The following is a 20,460-nucleotide window of genomic DNA, read 5'->3' as shown; positions in this document are numbered from 1 at the left end:
GTACATCTGAGAATTCTTAATTGGCTGGTTGTAAATAGCCCCGGGACTATGGAACAAAGGATTATCCCGGACCTACACCGAGGTATTGACGGCGATTCTCAAATATCGCAGAACAGAATGTGATCACGATGAGATAGAATGCAATAGAAACAAAGACACAGGGAACGGGTTACCTGCTCTTAACGGTCAAAGCGAACCCTTTCATTCTGACATTCTGAATTCTTTAATTCGGAATGAATCAAATCTCCTCAAGTAGGATTCGAACCTACGACCAGTCAGTTAACAGCCGACCGCTCTACCGCTGAGCTACTGAGGAACAACGGGAGATTAGATCTCATAGAGTTCAATTCCCGTTCTCAACCCATGACCAATATTAACTCGAAGTTTCCTTCGTAACCCCCGGAACTTCTTCGTAGTGGCTCCGTTCCATGCCTCATTTCATAGGGAACCTCAAAGTGACTCTATTTCATTATATTCCATCCAGATCCCAATTCCATTTTAATATCCCTGATGTGTCATTGACATGACATAAGAGATGTCGGTTCTAGTCTATCTTTTTCTATTTCTATATTTCTATATATGTATATGGAAAGTTCAAAAATCATCATATAATATCATATAATAATGAATAACCATATAATAATATCATATAATAATATCATATAATGATGAATAATCATATAATCATATAATAATATCATATAATAATGAATAATCCAGAAAAAAAAAAATTAGTTAAAATTTTTAATTATTAACTATTTTTAAATTCATAAATTAAAATATAAAAATATAATAATATAAAATAATATAATATAAAATAATATAAAAATATAAATGAAAATTTTCATAAAATTTTAAATTATATTTAAAAATGAAAATTTTAAAATAAAGTAGTAAATTACTAAAAAAATGAATACATAAAATAAATACAACAATAGATAAAAAGAGATGCGACTTCCCCCTACATATTTTATACTTTCTCCTACAAAAAAACTTGTAATGCCTACTCCATTTGTAATTCCATCGATTACTCGCCTATCAAAAAAATGAGTTAGTTCGGACAATCCTCTTATACCTTTTGTTAAGGATATTGAATAAAACGTATCTATGTAACCACGATTATATGACCAATCGTATATCAAATATATTATTTTATCCAAGAAAATTCTTTTAGGACCCCTTTTTGCAAACGAATTTAGTAAGTTCAAATTTTGTAAAGATGAATAAAAAGGCTTATATAAAAGGAATGCTGTAAATATTCCAAAACAAGCTATACTCACTGAAAAAGTTGCATTTGTTAAAAATTGATACCAATCCTCAAAATCATTTGAATTTTGATGTAAAAGATTTATAGATGGAGTTAATAATTTGGATAATATATCCAAATGTATTCCTTCTTGATTAAAAGGAATTGCTATGGCTCCAACAAAAAAAGTAAATAGAACCAGTATAAGCATAGGAAATAACATAGTATTATCCGATTCATGAGGATAAGAAAAAGCCTTCTTGTAGCCAAAATTCGTAATAGTAATAAGAGCCCCTTTTTTTACATTACCACCAATTCTATATGGCTTCTCATTATTATTCATTGTTAATAAATTATTCATTGTTAATAAAGGGGATAAAGGAAAATTTCTGTTAATCATTGTTTGCTCTTCTTTTTTACCCCATAGTTTTATTGAATAGAAGGAGCTACCTTTTTTGCCACTATAATTTTGAAAATTAATGTTTAAATGTCCTTCAAAAGTAAGTAAATAGATCCGAAACATATAAAATGCTGTTAATCCGGCCGTGGACCAAGCTATTATTGCAAAAATCGGTGAATACAACCAACTGTCACTAAGAATTTCATCTTTGGACCAAAAACAAGCAAGGGGTGGAATACCACAAAGAGAAAGTGTACCCACTAAAAAAGCAATTTGTGTAATTGGCACATGCTTTCTTAAACCGCCCATAAAAACCATATTCTGGCTTTTATCTGGAGAATATCCAACAATAGCTTCCATGGAATGAATAATGGATCCGGATCCTAAAAACAACAATGCCTTCGAATAAGCATGAGTAATCAAATGAAATAAAGCGGCTCGATAAGACCCCATACCTAGAGCTACCATCATATAACCCAGTTGGGACATTGTAGAATAGGCTAAACCCCTCTTAATATCTTTTGAGCAAGAGCTAAAGTAGCCCCTAATAATACTGTTATTATACCTATCAAAGATATTAGATTCATTATGTAAGGTATAACTATGAAAAGAGGAAGAAGGCGGGCTACAAGAAAAATTCCCGCTGCTACCATAGTGGCAGCATGTATAAGAGCCGAAATAGGAGTAGGCCCCTCCATGGCATCAGGTAACCATACATGAAGGGGAAACTGCGCAGATTTAGCAACTGCGCCGGCAAATAATAAAGAGGCACATAAAGTAACAAATAAAAAATGAACCTCATTATTATAAATCACGTTATTAAATATTTCGAACAAATCTTGAAATTCGAAACTTCCCGTTATCCAATAAAAACCTAAGATTCCTAATAATAAACCAAAATCGCCTATCCGATTAGTTACAAACGCTTTTTGACAAGCGTTTGCCGCAACAGGTCGTGTGAACCAAAACCCTATTAATAGATAAGAACACATTCCAACCAATTCCCAAAAAATATAAATTTGTATCAAATTAGAACTAGTAACTAATCCCAACATTGAAGTATTGAATAAACTCATATAAGCAAAAAATCTCAAATATCCTTGATCATGAGACATATAATTGTCACTATAAATAAGAACAAAAATTCCAACAGTAGTGATTAATATTGACATAATAGAGGTAAGTGAATCAATAAAGTAGCCAAACTCGAAAGAAAAATCATTATTGATGGTCCAAGACCATCCATATTGATAGATAGAACTTCTATTTATTTGCTGAATAGACAGATCGACCGAAAAAATCATAACTATACTTAACAATAAAATATTGGGAAAAGCCCACATACGACGAAGATTTTTTGTTGCCGTCGGAAAAAGTAGGAGTCCCATTCCTATTAAAATAGGAATTGGAAGTGGCACAAAAGGTATGATCCATGAATATTGATATGTATGCTCCATAAAAACTTTTTTCTTATTCTTTCTTAATTAATCGTTTCTGATTCACCGGCTCTTATCTCTTTTGATGGAAAGGGAGCAATAATACAATCAAGATATTACAAAGTTAACTGGAATTTTCTATTATTAATCTTTTAATCTTTCTCAAATATTTCAAAAATATTCAAATTTCGAAGTTAGAAGTAATCAAATGATATCACCGAGTTACTAATGGAAAAAAAAAATATTCTTTTTTTTTTTCAAAATTATGTATCCTTTAACAGATTAATTACGAGTCTCATTCGAATTTGATTGAAAATGAAAATTGGGCATACTCTCTCTTCGAGCTTGACCAATTACCAATTAATAGAAAAAAATTCAAGTTTGTTTTTTATTAGGTAAATAAAATGGTTTTTTTACATTTTTTTGTTTTGATGTATTTTTCGTGTATAAATGGAGATGTATAAATTATAAATGTAGGACGACAAAAAAAATAGGCAGAGATAGAGAAGGAAAGACTCTTTTTTACGTTTTTTTGATTTCATCAATTCAATTTATATATCATAATAGATCCTAATCTATCCTATAGATTTGAATGGAGATATAAAAAAGAAAGGTACCAATAAATTAAATACAAATTCTTCTTTTTTTCTGGATAGTGTATGGAATATAAATAAAAAAAGGTTATATCATATTTTTTTTTTTTTTTTTTTCTAGAATAGAAGCATTTTATGTTATTTTCCCATCTCTATTTAGTTCTTATGAAATTTATATAGTAGTATATAGATAATTATAATCTAGAAAATCTATTAATCTAGAAAATCTATAGGAATAGATAAATAATGACATAAAGACACCGATCATTTTGTTTTAAAAATAGATGTCTTTGACATCCAACTATAGCACTAAATAACCTTTTTTTTGAATGGCAGTTCCAAAAAAACGTACTTCTACATCAAAAAAGCGTATTCGAAAAAATGTTTGGAAAAAGAAAGGATATTGGGCGGCGTTGAAAGCTTTTTCATTATCGAGATCTATTTTTACGGGTAATTCAAAAAGTTTTTTTGTACGACAAATAATTTTTTTTTAATCTGAATTGGTTTAACTCGAATAAGATACAAAGGTTTTCTTTTTTGAATATCTTTTTTTTTTTCATTTCCGGGATGGGGATTCTCATTTTCCCCATCGCCCCATTTGGTATCTTAGTGTTATAATAATTTGTTATTTTTATAATATTCAATTTCAATTTATAATAATAAATAATTAAATAATTAAATAATAAAAATTTGTATATTTATACTATAGCTATATCGGAGCACATATATATAAGAGCTTTAACTGGGTTGTTGAAACTAATCCATTAAGTTTCAATTTTGTAACTTTATGAATCATTATTTCTCTGAATTACTATATATCCTTCCCTTGCTTTCAACCCAATTGAGAAAACTCCCTTTATAATTTAGTGGATATACAAATAATGTATCAATTTAAAATGATCTAAAAAAATTCTATGTTTGTATAAGAAGATGAATCAAGACATATTTTTAGAATTCGAAATTCGAAATACTTTTTTGAAGTATGGTACAATTATGACAGGAATCGAAACGCTTTTTATATAACGTAACGTGTACAACCCAATATCTAGTTGGTTTGATAAATCCTTAAAACGCAAAATCCTAACGATTAATACAAAGCTATGCAAATTACATAAATCTTTTGAAATCATTGGATGTGGTGCTGAAATTGTGATCTCTAAAAATAATATTTTTTCATTCATTTATTCATTCAATTGATAAGCATTTTTTTTTTTATAGATTCATAAAAATCATATAAAAGAATGAGAGATGAATCATTAAAAAATTAAAATGATAAAGAACATTTTTTTGTTGAATTCTATCTATGAATTGAAGTTACAACTAGTTAGTTTAGTTACAATAGAGGAGTTCTCTTTTAGGAAAACACAAACTATAAAATCTCTGTTGAAATAATTAAATATTAAATTAAATATTAAATAAAAAAAAGGATAATTAAATAAAACGATAAATAATAAAGATTCTTTTTGAACCTTCAAATTGCTATTTAAACGAGTTTTTATTCATCAATTTAAATTAAATGCTTCTTTTACATTTTACATTGAATTGACCCCTTCACCTTCAATCTCGACGATTGAATAAAAAATGGCTTATTATGATTTCGAGCAAGCCGCTATGGTGAAATCGGTAGACACGCTGCTCTTAGGAAGCAGTGCTAGAGCATCTCGGTTCGAGTCCGAGTAGCGGCATAGTATCTTCTAAAAGAGATAGAATAAGTCCTATAATGAATTTAATTCCTGATTTCCATTCCATAAAATCTAGAAACCCTCGCTTTTTTCAGAATTCTTATGATTTTTTCAACTTTAGAGCATATATTAACTCATATATCCTTTTCGGTCGTTTCAATTGTAATTACAATTCATTTTTTAACCTTATTCTTATTAGTCGATGAAGTCGTAGGACTATATGATTCATCAGAAAAGGGCATGATAGTTACCTTTTTCTGTATAACAGGATTATTAGTCACTCGTTGGATTTATTCAGGACATTTCCCATTAAGTGATTTATATGAATCATTAATCTTTCTTTCATGGGGTTTCTCCCTTATTCATATGGTTTACTATTTTAAAAAGCGTAAAAATGATTTAAGCGCAATAACCGCACCAAGTGTTATTTTTACCCAAGGCTTTGCCACTTCGGGTCTTTTAACCAAAATGCATCAATCCGCAATATTAGCGCCTGCTCTCCAATCCCAGTGGTTAATGATGCACGTAAGTATGATGGTATTAGGCTATGCAGCTCTTTTATGTGGATCATTATTATCAGTAGCTCTTCTAGTCATTACATTTCGAAAAGCCATAAAAATTATTGGTAAAAACAATAATTTATTAAATCAGTCATTTTCGTTTGGCGAAATCCAATACATGAATGAAAGAAGCAATGTTTTATTAAACACTTATTTTCTTTCTTCTAAAAATTTTTACAGGTATCAATTGACTCAACAATTGGATCGTTGGAGTTATCGTATTATTAGTCTCGGGTTTATCTTTTTAACCATAGGAATTCTTTCGGGAGCCGTATGGGCTAATGAGGCGTGGGGATCATATTGGAATTGGGACCCAAAGGAAACTTGGGCATTTATTACTTGGACCGTATTCGCGATTTATTTACATACCCGAACAAATAAAAATTTGGAAGGTGTAAATTCCGCACTTGTGGCTTCTATGGGATTTCTTATAATTTGGATATGCTATTTTGGGGTCAATCTATTAGGAATAGGTTTACATAGTTATGGTTCATTTACATTAACATCTAATTGAATTGAATAAAAAGGCTAAGCCTAACAAATACTAAGATAGGACAGCGTATATATAAGAAAACTTATTGTAAGCTGTCAAGAACCTTTTGAATCACTCCACTACTTGATTCAAAAGGTTCTAACAAAAGCCAAAGATGTCTGATTAAAATTCAATTTAATTCTTTTACCTTTTTTTACTTAACTTAAACTTAAGAGAAGAAAAAAGACTTCTTTCTTTTTTTTTTCACTGTACAACGAACAATTTTAAAAATCATAGGATTACTTTTTGATTTTTTGTTTTATTCATCAAAACTATCTATAAAAATAATTATATAGAATAGTTTCGACCTTCTCACCTGATAATGAGAGGACAAAATCCGGATAAATACCAATACCTATTACTGGTAGAAAGATAGAGATCGAAACAAATAACTCTCGTGGTCCAGAATCAAAAAAATAAGAACTTTGAGCATTAAATAGCTTGTATCCATAGAACATTTGACGTGACATAGATAATGAATAAATAGGAGTTAATATCATTCCAATTGACATTACGAAAGTAATTAGTATTTTTGGCATTAAAAAATATTTTTGGCTGGTAATTATTCCAAAAAAGACTATCAACTCTGCAACAAAACCACTCATGCCCGGTAATGCAAGAGAAGCCATCGATAAGATACTGAACATCGTAAATATTTTTGGAATCGGAATAGCCATTCCACCCATTTCGTCGAGATAAAAAAGACGCATTCTATCATAACTCGTTCCTGCCAAGAAAAAAAGTGCAGCACCGATAAATCCATGAGATATTATTTGTAAAATAGCTCCGTTGAGTCCCGTATCAGTTATAGAGCCAATTCCTATAATTATGAAACCCATATGAGATACGGAGGAATAGGCTATTCTTTTTTTTAAATTCCGTTGACCAAGAGATGTTGAAGCTGCATAAATTATTTGCATTGTACCCACTATTATCAACCAGGGAGAAAATATGGAATGAGCGTGGGGTAATAATTCCATATTGATGCGAACTAATCCATACGCTCCCATTTTTAATAAAATTCCGGCTAGAAGCATACAAGTACTGTAATGTGCCTCCCCATGGGTGTCTGGTAACCACGTATGTAAGGGTATAATCGGCGATTTGACAGCAAAAGCAATAAGAAATCCAATATAGAATATGATTTCCAGTGCGACAGGATACGATTGATTAGCTAATGTTTCAAAATTTAATGTTGGTTCATTAGAACCGTATAAACCGATACCCAAAACTCCTATTAATAAAAAAATGGAACCCCCCGCAGTGTACAAAATAAATTTTGTAGCCGAGTACAGACGTTTCTTTCCCCCCCACATGGATAGAAGTAGATAAACGGGAATTAATTCGAACTCCCACATGATGAAAAAAAGTAAAAGGTCTCGAGAAGAAAATGATCCTATTTGACCACTGTACATTGCTAGCATCAAGAAATGGAATAATCGCGAATCTCGAGTAACTGGCCAAGCCGCCAAAGTAGCTAAAGTAGTGATAAATCCTGTCAGTAAAATGGGCCCTATAGAAAGTCCATCTATTCCCAATCTCCAGTAAAAATCAAAAAAATTTATCCATTTATAATCTTCCTCCAGCTGGATTAATGGATCGTCCAATCGGAAATGATAACAAAATGCATAGGTTGTTAGAAGGAGTTCAAATATGCATATACACATAGTATACCACTTAATTAGCTTATTTCCTCTATGAGGAAGAAAGAAAATTAAAGAACCTGCAGATATTGGTAAAACTACAATTATTGTTAACCAAGGAAAATAATTCGTGGTAAAGACAAGATGCACTTGGACCAGAAAAACCCGTGCTCAAAAAAGATTTTTTTTGAGCACGGGTTTTTTCAGTAAAAAAAAAATAAAATGGATTCAAAATGTATTCAAGTGGGGTTTTCGGGAACGTATCAATAAGCTAGACCCATACTTCGAGTTGTTTCATGCCATAAATAAACTCGAACGCTCAAGAAATCTGTTGGACAAGCGGATTCACATCTCTTACAACCAACACAGTCTTCTGTTCTTGGAGCGGAAGCAATTTGCTTAGCTTTACATCCATCCCAAGGTATCATTTCTAACACATCGGTGGGGCAGGCTCGGACACATTGAGTACACCCTATACATGTATCATAAATTTTTACTGAATGTGACATGGGATCTATAATTTTTTGAACATCATAAAATTTCAATCTAGTAAACTTGTAAATGAATCATTATAGTTAAACACCAGATGAATCAACGATTTACCAGAAATTTTCTAATCAATTTCCTTCGGGATCAACTCATAAGAAAGGACCAAGATACTTTGATTTCTTACGTTTTCGAAAACATGATGTAGATTCCAACATATTGGACATGCTAATTCAAATTGGTGAATCTTATAATTTAATATTATTAATATTACTTATTCAACAAAGTTGATTGATTGATACGCGTTGATTTTCTGTTACGATAAATTGAGGAAACAATAGCTGATCCAATAGCTGCTTCAGCGGCTGCAATAGCTATAACAAAAATTGATAAAATATTTCCTTTTAATTGCCGACTATCAAAAAAATCAGAAAATGTTACAAAATTTATATTAACCGCATTCAGTATAAGTTCAAGACACATAAGGGCCCGAACCATATTTCGACTCGTGATCAATCCATAAATACCGATAGAAAATAAATAGGCACTCAAAACAAGTATATGTTCGAGCATCATTGACCAACTCCTTATCAATTTCGATTCATTTTAATATGAACAATAATTCAACGGATTTGATTGACTAGAATAGAATATAACAAAAAGAATATATTGGAAATATCTCGAATAAACGAATTTCTATTTTATATTTTATACACGAACAAGAATTCAAGGAAAATAGATGCGATAAGACAGAAAAAAGTTTAATTTGGATTGCTTGCTATTCCTAGTTAGAAAGATTTATTACTGACGAGCCACAGCAATTGCACCTATCAAAGCAACTAAAAGAATTAGTGAAATGAATTCAAATGGAAGAAAAAAATCTGTTGCTAAATGAATTCCAATTTGTTGACTATTACTTATCAAATCTTGTTCTATAATTTGGTTTGATCTTGTAGTCCAAATAATCCCGTACCATGATGTATCTAATATAGTAGTAATTAGCGAAACAAGAATACTTGTACAAATCAACGAAGTAAGGCCATTCCCAATGGTCCACAGATTAAAATTTTTATAATATTCTGAACCATTCATGAACATCACAGCAAATAGGATTAAAACATTTATGGCTCCCACATAAATAAGAAGCTGGGCAGCAGCTACAAAATGAGAATTTGAGAGAATATAGAATAAGGATATACAAACAAGAACCAATCCCAATGAAAAGGCAGAAAAAATTGGATTGGTAAGTAATACCACTCCCAGGCCCCCTAATATAAGACCCGATCCCAGAAAAACTAAAAGAAAATCGTGTATTGGTCCAGGCAAATCCATTATATGTAAAATAAGAGATAAATAAATCGAAATGCTTTTCATGATCTTATTGACCCGACCAGGAATTTTTTTTTTATGATACGTTCCTAATTGAATAAAATCCTAATCTATTAGGTGTGAATTGATCTAAGTACAATTATTGTTTCGTTTTTAATTCTTTTTTTTTGTTCGGTTCGAAAGGGTATTTTGTTTTTTGAAACTATATATTTCGAAATAATTACGAATATATTAATAGATTTTCAAGAAAAATGAATTCGAAATTCTTATCAACCAGTTAATTTGTAATTGAATTTTTATTTATTGACCAAACAAAGAGTAAAGGCCTCATTCTTTTAAGTCAAACCAAATATTCTTTTAACTTAAACCAAAACGGAACCTTAAAAGAATTGGAAATTTCTCTTTAATAGAATAGGAGGTTTACTTACTCAGTTTTTCTTTGAGGCGAATTCAAAATTGTTCGAATTGTATAATCGTCAATTACTGACATTGGTAAACGGCCCAAAGCAATTTGATTATAATTCAATTCGTGACGGTCGTAAGTAGAAAGTTCATATTCTTCAGTCATTGATAAACAATTTGTTGGACAATACTCAACGCAGTTACCACAAAATATACAAATTCCGAAATCAATACTGTAATTAAGCAATCGTTTTTTTCTAATATCCGTTTCAAATTTCCAATCAACAACAGGCAGATCTATAGGGCATACACGAACACATACTTCACAAGCAATGCATTTATCAAATTCAAAATGGATTCGCCCACGGAAACGCTCTGATGCGATTAATTTTTCATAAGGGTATTGAATAGTTACAGGTAAACGATTTGCGTGGGATAAGGTAATCATGAAACCTTGACCAATGTACCTTGCTGCTCGGACTGTTTGGTGGCCATAATTCATGAACCCAGTTACCATAGGGAACATATCGTGAATATCTATGAATAATTTTATGTTTGTTTCTTTCTCTTGTTTGAACCAAGTCATGAATCTCGTATTCTTTTTTTCTTTACAGTGAAAGAAGTTGGAAAGAAGTTGTTAATAATAGATTACCGAGAGAAATGGGTAAAAGAAATTTCCATCCAAGATTTAATAATTGGTCCATTCTTAACCTAGGTAAAGTCCATCTTGTTGCGATAGAAATAAACAAAAACAAATAAGTTTTAGCTAATGTAATAAAGATACCAATTGTCGTTCCAAAGATTCCATTCATTTTATTTATTTCAAATAGCTCAGGGACGAATACGTACGGAATGGAAATATTCCAACCCCCCAAGTAAAGAACTGTTACAAATAAGGAAGAAAGTAATAGATTTAGATAGGAAGCAACATAAAATAAACCAAATTTGATACCCGAATATTCGGTTTGATACCCTGCTACTAATTCTTCCTCGGCTTCTGGTAAATCAAAAGGTAATCTCTCACATTCTGCTAGAGAAGAAATTAGAAAAACGATAAACCCTATTGGCTGACGCCACAAATTCCATCCCCAAACCCCATATTTTGATTGCGCCTCAACTATATCAACTGTACTTGAGCTGTTAGATAATTATAGTCGATGATAACATCACTGTTCCCATCGCTAGTCCAAAACCGTACATGAGGTTTTCAACTCATACGGCTCCTCGTGGGTCACAAATAAATTTAAGGACCGAATCAGTATTATTTCTCTTCGTATGGTTGTAGAATAGATAGAGAAAAAATGGATTGGAAGGTCCAAAATTATACCAATGGAATTCTGTCTGCTATATTATGAAGAATAAAAAAAGTGCTTCTGAATTGATCTCGCCCGTTACTAATTTCAATTTTTATTTGTTGAGTAATAACTTAAGCCTTCAATAAAATACTTCTTGTAGAAATATCAATAGATATTTCAACCCATTGTTTTCGATTACGAAAAAAATTAAATATTACATTAGCTCATAAATCATGACACAGATTATATCTCTCTATATATATGAAAGAAAGAATAAAAAAAAAAAAAATATTTATTTTTTATTCTTTCTTTTTCGTTCCTATTCTTCTTTCTGATCTGAGAAAATTACGAATGGGGGCTTAAACTAAAAAATAGTAAAGGATTATTTCGTTCCTGATAGTCATTACTTTAATCGGTGGATAGGAGCATACTCTGGACCGGAATCGTGGGTAGTACTGCCTACTCATTTCTACTAATTTAAAGCCCCAATTAGTATTCTTTTTATGTTATCCAGAAATATCCTTTTTATATAATTTACATAATCTCCATTACTAATCCTTTGTGTATTTTGGTGTTCCTAACCATCCACTCATTTTTTTGTTCAATCCCCCGTTTGGTTTGGCAATACATGTATGGGAATCTATACAAAGGATAGCCAAAACTCTATACGGTTGATCTTTTGAGCCCGCTTCAAGCTAGATTGACTAATCAACCCGTCTTGGGGTAAAGACTTCTTCCACTTATGTTTTCTTCCACTTAACTCTTGTACATAGGAAATGAGATTAAATTTTTTTTTGTTTAATTTACTGCGAATTTATAAGCTGCTTTCTTTCACTCATATATAACTATCTAATTTAGTTTATCAACCTGAAGGATAATAAAATAACGAAGATATCTATTCAATCCATTCAGCTTATTTTATAGAACGAAAGGAATAGGGAAAAGAAAAGTTTATATTTCAACGAATCGCACGTAGAGATATTGATAAAACACATAGAGTTAATGGTATTTCATAACTAATCGATTGAGCAGCAGCTCGCAGACCACCTAAAAAGGAATATTTATTATTTGATCCGTATCCTGACATAAGAAGTCCAACAGGAGCAATACTTGAAATGGCAATCCATAAAAAAATACCGATATTGAGATCGGCTAAAATAAGGCGAGAGCTAAAAGGAATTACTGAAAAACTTAGTAAAATGGATATGACTGCTATAGACGGTCCAATACGGAATAAACGAGTATTTCCTCTAGATGGAAGAATATTCTCTTTGAAAAGCAGTTTTGTTCCATCTGCTAGAGCTTGAAGAATTCCCAAAGGGCCGGCGTATTCAGGCCCAATACGTTGTTGTATTCCTGCAGATATTTCTCTTTCTAACCATACAATTACTAGTACACCTATTGTGATTCCCAATACAAGAGTCAAAATAGGGACAAACATCCATATGATCCCATAGACCTCTTTTAAGGATTCCAATCTGTAAAAGGAATTGATATCTTCTACTTCTGTTGTATAAATTATCATTTCAACGATCAACTTCTCCCATAATGATATCTATGCTACCTAGTATCGTCATAATATCAGCCAATTTCATTCTTTTAACTAACTGAGGAAGAATTTGCAAATTGATAAAACCCGGCGGGCGAATTTTCCATCTCCAAGGAAAACCACTTTGATCTCCTATCAGAAAAATTCCTAATTCTCCCTTTGGGGCTTCCATTCTCGCATAAAGTTCTTGTCTCGGTAATTCAAATGTAGGAGAAGGTTTTTTACTAATGAATCGATATTCAAAATCATTCCATTCTGGATCCCTTTCTCGATCAAAACATCGGATTTCTAAATTCTCATAGGGACCCCCCGGAATTCCTTCCAGGGCCTGTTGAATTATTTTTATGGATTCCGTCATTTCACTGATTCGGACTAAATAACGAGCTAATGAATCTCCTTCTTTTTGCCACTGGATTTCCCAATCAAATTCGTCGTAACACTCATAATGATCAACTTTACGAAGATCCCATTTGATTCCAGAGGCTCGTAGCATTGGGCCGGATAGACCCCAATTTATTGCTTCTTCTCCACCAATAACCCCTACCCCTTCAACTCGTTCTAAAAAAATAGGATTTCGCGTAATAAGTTTTTGATATTCAACAATTCCTGTTAAAAAATAATCACAGAAATCCAAACATTTATCTATCCAGCCATAGGGTAGATCGGCCGCTACTCCTCCGATACGAAAATAATTATGCATCATTCTCATACCGGTGGCAGCTTCGAATAGATCATATACTAATTCTCTTTCTCTGAAAATATAGAAAAAGGGGGTCTGTGCACCAATATCGGCCATAAAAGGTCCAAGCCATAATAGATGAGAAGCTATACGACTCAACTCCAACATAATTACTCTGATATAGCTGGCTCTTTTAGGGACTTGAATATTGCCCAATTGTTCTGGTCCATTTACGGTTATTGCTTCCGTGAACATAGTGGCTAAATAATCCCAACGTGTTACATAAGGCAAATATTGTATAATTGTTCGGTTTTCCGCAATTTTTTCCATTCCTCTGTGTAAATAACCTAATATTGGTTCACAGTCAACAACATCTTCACCATCTAGAGTAACGATGAGACGAAGAACACCGTGCATTGATGGGTGGTGAGGTCCCATATTGACTATCATAAGGTCTTTTTCTGTAGCTGATAGATTCATAAGTTTTTCCTCGATTCATTCTTACATGAATTGTTGAAAACGAAAAGAAGTACATCAAAATGAAAAATATAATAAATCGACTAATTCAATCAAATTAACGATTTTTTGATTCCCGAATATCCAACTCACTAATTAATTCTTTATAACGTATGTTATTTTTCTTTGATAAATAAGACAGAAGCCGTTGACGTTTTCCTAGAATTTTACGTAGACCTCTCTGAGATAAATAGTCTTTTTTGTGCAATTCCAAATGTGAAGTAAGTCTTCGTATCTTATTGGTGAAACTGACTATTTGAAATTCAACGGACCCCTTGTTTTCTTCTTTTTTTTCTTGAAAAATAACTGAGATGAATGAATTTTTTACCATAAAACAAAAATTTCTCTCCCCCTTTTTTTGAATGTGAATTTTACTGATCAGTAATAATAATAATACCATTCATTTTAATATGCACAATGATTTTAAGTTCGTTATGAACTTTATAATTTTTTCAAATAAAATTAATCAATCCGGTTTTCAATCATAATATATGGAAAAATGTACCATTGACGAATTTTCAAACGCGGATACATATGTATCCTTACCATACTGAAACGACTGCCATTATTACTATTAAACCAATAGCGATTCATACAAGCTAAATCTTCTAATCGATAATTGGGCCAAAGAAAGAACTTTAATTTAATTAGTTTCTTTTTATCACTATCAAGATGTTTGTTTTTATTCAAAACTTGACCACAGTTTTTTACATTATTTAAAAATACTGGATTTCTATGCATACCATTTTTATCCCTTGAATTGAAAGAAATTCGAATTCGCAATTCTCTCCGGTGGTTAGGGGATAAAATATTTTCAGGAATAAACAAATCATAATGATTTTTGTCTTTATTTTCAGTCATTTTTTGATGTCTTGCAATGGATTCATCAAAATTATTTTTTTCAATATAGTTTTTTTTTTTGCGTCTTTTTTTTTTTTTGCGTCTTTGATTAATTTCATGTTTATTTTTATGAACCAATGAAATACTTATAGTTTGATATAGAATAAATTGTCCATCAATTTCTACATACCGGCGAATTGGTTCGATAATCAATACTCCTTTTTTGAGTAGGTATTGATAAGTTAAAAGTAACTTATCCGCCGAATCCATCAAAATATCCAGATTCGTTCCTCCTCTTCTAACAGAGTATAGAAAAGTTTCATTCATATTTATCAGGCCAAGAATGAAAGAATATGCTTTGATATTTTTGATTATTTTTTCATCGAAAGAATCAGCATCCCATCCGAATTGAAAATACAAATACTTTTGTAGGAATAAACGAGCTTCTCTCTTGCTCTCGTCTTCCTTTCTATGTTTTTTTGATTTACCAGAATCTTCTTCAACATCTTTTTCTTGATTGTCTGATTTACCTTTTTCTTGATCTGATTTACCTTTTTCTTGATTGGATGATTTACCTTTTTCTTGATTGGATGATTTACCTTTTTCTTGATTGTATGATTTACCTTTTTCTTGATTGGATGATTTACCATAATCTTCTTCAACATCTTTTTCTTGATTGTATGATTTACCTTTTTCTTGATTGGATGATTTACCATAATCTTCTTCAACATCTTTTTCTTGATTGTATGATTTACCTTTTTCTTCATTGTATGATTTACCATAATCTTCTTCAACATCTTTTTCTTGATTGTATGATTTACCTTTTTCTTCATTGTATGATTTACCATAATCTTCTTCAACATCTTTTTCTTGATTGTATGATTTACCTTTTTCTTGATTGGATGATTTACCTTTTTCTTGATTGGATGATTTACCATAATCTTCTTCAACATCTTTTTCTTGATTGTATGATTTACCTTTTTCTTGATTGGATGATTTACCTTTTTCTTGATTGGATGATTTACCATAATCTTCTTCAACATCTTTTTCTTGATTTGAGAGAACGGATCTAAATTTTCTTTTTTTTTTTGCATCTGATACAAGATCCTCTTTTTTTCCATTAAAATTAAAATTGAAAAGAAGTAGTTTTATTGGTATGATCCATGGTTCAACCTTATATGCATTATATAGTAGCACAAATTCTGGGAAGAACCAAAGTTCCAGATTCGATATTTGATAATTATTAAAATTATTAATCACAGTCTTAATATTTTTCTTACTCTTGGTACTGGTTTTCTTACTCTTGGTACTGGTCTTCTTACTCTTGGTACTGGTATCGACCCAGGACTCAATATCGGTCTTATTTCTAAGACAAAAATTAAGAATTCTCCAATTAAAAAATTTTCTATGCGAAAATTTCCCCGTTTTCCCCGTTTTCCCCCGTTAGATAATTATGGATAGGAATATCCCCCAATATATCAAAAAATTTTCGTTTATCCATGTTGTAATTATAAGGAATCTCTTCCCTCTTATTTACTTGTAATGGTGATCCATAAGATTATATGAGTCCCTCATATCTTGATATATAATAAATATATATGATAATAAATTATATCTATAGTGTTTTTTAAAATTATCTTTTTTATATTTTTGTTCTTGATTCCGTTTTTGTTCTTGATTCAGTTTATATTCTTGATTCAGTAATGAATTCGCTTGAAAATCATTTTTTTTTTCGTAATGTATTAATCTTTCTTTTTCATCTGAATCCCATTTTGTTAAATCTTTATTTTGAGCCATATAGTGTTGATTGACTCTATTTCGCCATTGTTCTGGTACTAATCTAAGCCATATACTCTGAACTAAATCGTATTGATAATCGTATTGATAATGACTCCTTAACCAGTTTTTCCATTCCTTTATTCCAGAGATTTTTTGTCTTAACCCATAATGATGTTTTAATTGGGAATGAGATATTCCTTGTTCTTCAAAATAATCTTTTATTTCATTTTTAAGAAAAAGAGATGTTCCGTGATATTGAAGGATAGGTTTGAATTTAATAACTTGGGTTTGTGATAATTTGTAAAATACATATGCTTGTGAGAGGGAGGATAAGTCACAAAAAGCTTTTGCATTTTGATTTCTAATATTCGAAAGTGAGTTTTTTATATTTTTTATAGTTGAAATAAAATGAATTGTATTTTTATTTGGTTTATTAATTCTTTCTTGATTTGCTTCATTATTGTAAATGAATTTATCAATCATTTTTTTTGTTGATTCAAGAAAAAGTTGTGGATTGGGTCTTGGAATATTAATGATATATTTAATGATATATAGAAAAATATCTATGTATATCTTTTGAATAAAAAGTTTTATAAATAAATAGAATTTACGGATTAATCGAATATTTCTTCTTTTTAATATTTTCCAAAATTTTTTTGATGATTCTAATTTCTTGTCTTTTATAATTTTTTCTATTTGATTTTTGATTGTGTTTGTTCTCTCAGTCAGATCTTTTATCTTTTTTTCTGTTAATGAATAATTTGTCCGCTCCATAGATTGAATTTGAAGGGATGATTCGTCAATCATCTTATTACTGATTATCGAATCTTTTTTAGTTTCGCCCAAATCTTTTTTAGTTTCGCCCAATTCTTCTCTCAACTCCAAAACTGGATTTCTTTTTGAAAGTTTTTTTATTATTCCCTTTACAAATGGAATTTTTGTTTCTCCTGAGACTTTTCGAAACAATTTTTTTCCTTTTTTAAAAATTTTCCATTTTTCACTTTTTTTTTCTAGTTCGTTAAAAATAGGCTGAAAAAACGAAGGCCGTCTTCGAGGAGGACCGCAAGGTAAGTCACTTTCCAGTCCACAAGCTGTTAAAAAGCAAAAATCATTCTTTTTAACTTTCTTTTTTTTCATTGGATCTTTATGCTTTTTTTTCATTGGATCTTTATGCTTTTTTTTCATTGGATCTTTATGAGAGGGTTTCAGTTTAGATCCGCGCCAAGGTTTCAGGCGAAAAGGATATAGGATCTTGATCTGGATACCTTCTGATAACCAATTTTTTGGAAAGTCTTTTGTGGAGAATTGAAGACCATTATAAGTGCATTTAACATGTATTTCTCGCTTCCAACCCTTGAAATCCGTGGACCACTCAGGAATTTGAAATAATAATATACGGACAATGTTTTTAGCTATTATCAATGAAGGTAATAGAATATATTTTCTAAAAATCGATTGGGCTATTAACATGATGCCCCTTGGTCCTTGACCAAAAAAGACGATATCCCAAAATTCTGCGCGTCCAGCAGGAAGTCATCTGCCTCTGACTCTTGTCTTCTTTTTTCTTTCTCTTTTTTGTCTCCTTTTTGTATCTCTTCTATGCTTTCTCTTCTTTTTTCTTCCTCTTTGTCTCTTTCTTGTATCTTTTCTATGCTTTCTCTTATCTCTTCGTCTTCTTCTCTTATGTCCTCCTCATTTTCTGTATAATCAGAAATTTGTGATTCTTTGTTTTTCCATATCCAATTTCGAGATATTAGTTTTATCAGCCAAGAAATATCAGAATACAAAGATCTGAACACTCTGAAGAAGAGGCTGTCTACTCTGTCAAAAAAAAGTGGGGAATGCACATTTGATTGAAACAGTTCCCCATTAATTATTTTACGTCTTTGGGCACGCACGGCACCTTTTATTATGTCTCGACGAAAATTCGGTTCTGGCGAATATTCCATCAAAGATAGGTCGTTTTCTATATCGTTTGGTAGAAAAAAATCATCCTTTAACTCCTCCTTAGAAAAAACTATTGCGTACCGGAAGATTCTTGAACGAATTGCATAATCTGTTATCATGTGTTCCTCGCCTCCTCTATGGTGTTGTTCGAAAATGTCGAGTAGTTTGTATGACCATCGAGGAACTTCTTTACTTATTTCTTTTATTCCATTACTTATTTCTTTTATTCCATTAGATTTTTTTATAATTGTTTGATTGTCGGGATTAGTTATAACTATATTGCATAAAAATTTCAAAATTTTGACTCGATCCTCGGAATCGATATTTCCCTGTTCATCTTCTGTTTCTGTCAATAAAGAAAGTTCTTTTTCTGTTGATAATGATTTGAGTGTATCTATTGTCTGTTCATCTTCTGTTTCTGTCAATAAAGAAAGTTCTTTTTCTGTTGATAATGATTTGAGTGTATCTATTGTCTGTTCATCTTCTGTTTCTGTCAATAAAGAAAGTTCTTTTTCTGTTGATAATGATTTGAGTGTATCTATTGTCTGTTCATCTTCTGTTTCTGTCAATAAAGAAAGTTCTTTTTCTGTTGATAATGATTTGAGTGTATCTATTGTCTGTTCATCTTCTGTTTCTGTCAATAAAGAAAGTTCTTTTTCTGTTGATAATGATTTGAGTGTATCTATTGTCTGTTCATCTTCTGTTTCTGTCAATAAAGAAAGTTCTTTTTCTGTTGATAATGATTTGAGTGTATCTATTGTCTGTTCAAATTCGTAATAATCAGTAGCAAGAAGTATAACATGAATCTTATTTATCCAAAACGGATCCGTGTTTGTTTTTTCACTTAAAGGTGAAAACAATTTTTTGATTCTTCCGCGGTAGGGTCCCTGCAAGAAAGGATCATATATTTTAGGCAAGTATTTTATTTTAGTTTCATTATTAGTTTCATTATTAGTTTCATTATTAGTTTCATTATTTCTTTTAGTTTCATTATTTCTTTTAGTTTCATTATTTCTTTTAGTTTCATTATTAGTTTCATTATTAGTTTCATTATTAGTTTCATTATTTCTTTTAATTTCATTATTTCTTTTAGTTTCATTATTAGTTTCATTATTAGTTTCATTATTAGTTTCATTATTAGTTTCATTATTAGTTTCAGTAGTAGTTTCTTCATTATTAGTTTCATTATTAGTTTCATTATTAGTTTCATTATTAGTTTCTTCATTAGTTTCATAATTAGAAAATCGAGTCCTTTTTTCAAGTATGCCCGCCCAGATCAAAAGATTCCTTATATAAATATTCCTTATCTAAATATTCGACTCTCTTTATAAACTCCTTACTTAAATTTATTCTTTTTAGTTCATTGATAAAACTCCAATCAGTATACGATTCGTCAGAAAACAATTCTTCTGGTGTGAAAAAATCTATTTGTTTTTGTACCATTTCTCCAAAAGCTGCTAAACTAGGTGGATATGTAAAAGAGATTTTTTCTTTTCCATCACTTCGACATGTATAAAAAAAATATTGTGACATTTCATTTTTTAGA

At 30.9% G+C, this 20,460-nt stretch overlaps 1 protein-coding gene across 1 annotated transcript; it reads right to left on the bottom strand.

The window, feature by feature from the left end:
* Positions 1 to 10,079: 10,079 nt before the first annotated feature.
* On the bottom strand, positions 10,080 to 14,728 carry LOC149509565 (NAD(P)H-quinone oxidoreductase subunit H, chloroplastic). The gene is made up of 2 exons (XM_089757696.1): positions 12,577 to 14,728; positions 10,080 to 11,456 (listed from the first exon to the last, which is right to left on the bottom strand). The coding sequence occupies exon 1, from the start codon at positions 14,310 to 14,312 to the stop codon at positions 13,131 to 13,133; it is 1,182 nt and encodes a 393-aa protein (XP_089613822.1). The 5' UTR covers positions 14,313 to 14,728; the 3' UTR covers positions 10,080 to 11,456; positions 12,577 to 13,130.
* Between the last annotated feature and the right edge of the window lie 5,732 nt (positions 14,729 to 20,460).

Source organism: Durio zibethinus, unplaced genomic scaffold, assembly GCF_047325235.1.
Source record: "Durio zibethinus cultivar Kanyao isolate XHJ-2024 unplaced genomic scaffold, ASM4732523v1 HiC_scaffold_148, whole genome shotgun sequence".
Classification (NCBI taxonomy): Eukaryota; Viridiplantae; Streptophyta; class Magnoliopsida; order Malvales; family Malvaceae; genus Durio; species Durio zibethinus.
The sequence above is the reverse complement of the archived record's forward strand: the minus strand, read 5'-3'. Positions and strand labels throughout refer to the sequence as shown.

Bases quoted from the DNA above. Each gene is read 5' to 3' on its own strand.
- LOC149509565 (XM_089757696.1), bottom strand. From the start codon at position 14,312: ATGAATCTATCAGCTACAGAAAAAGACCTTATGATAGTCAATATGGGA.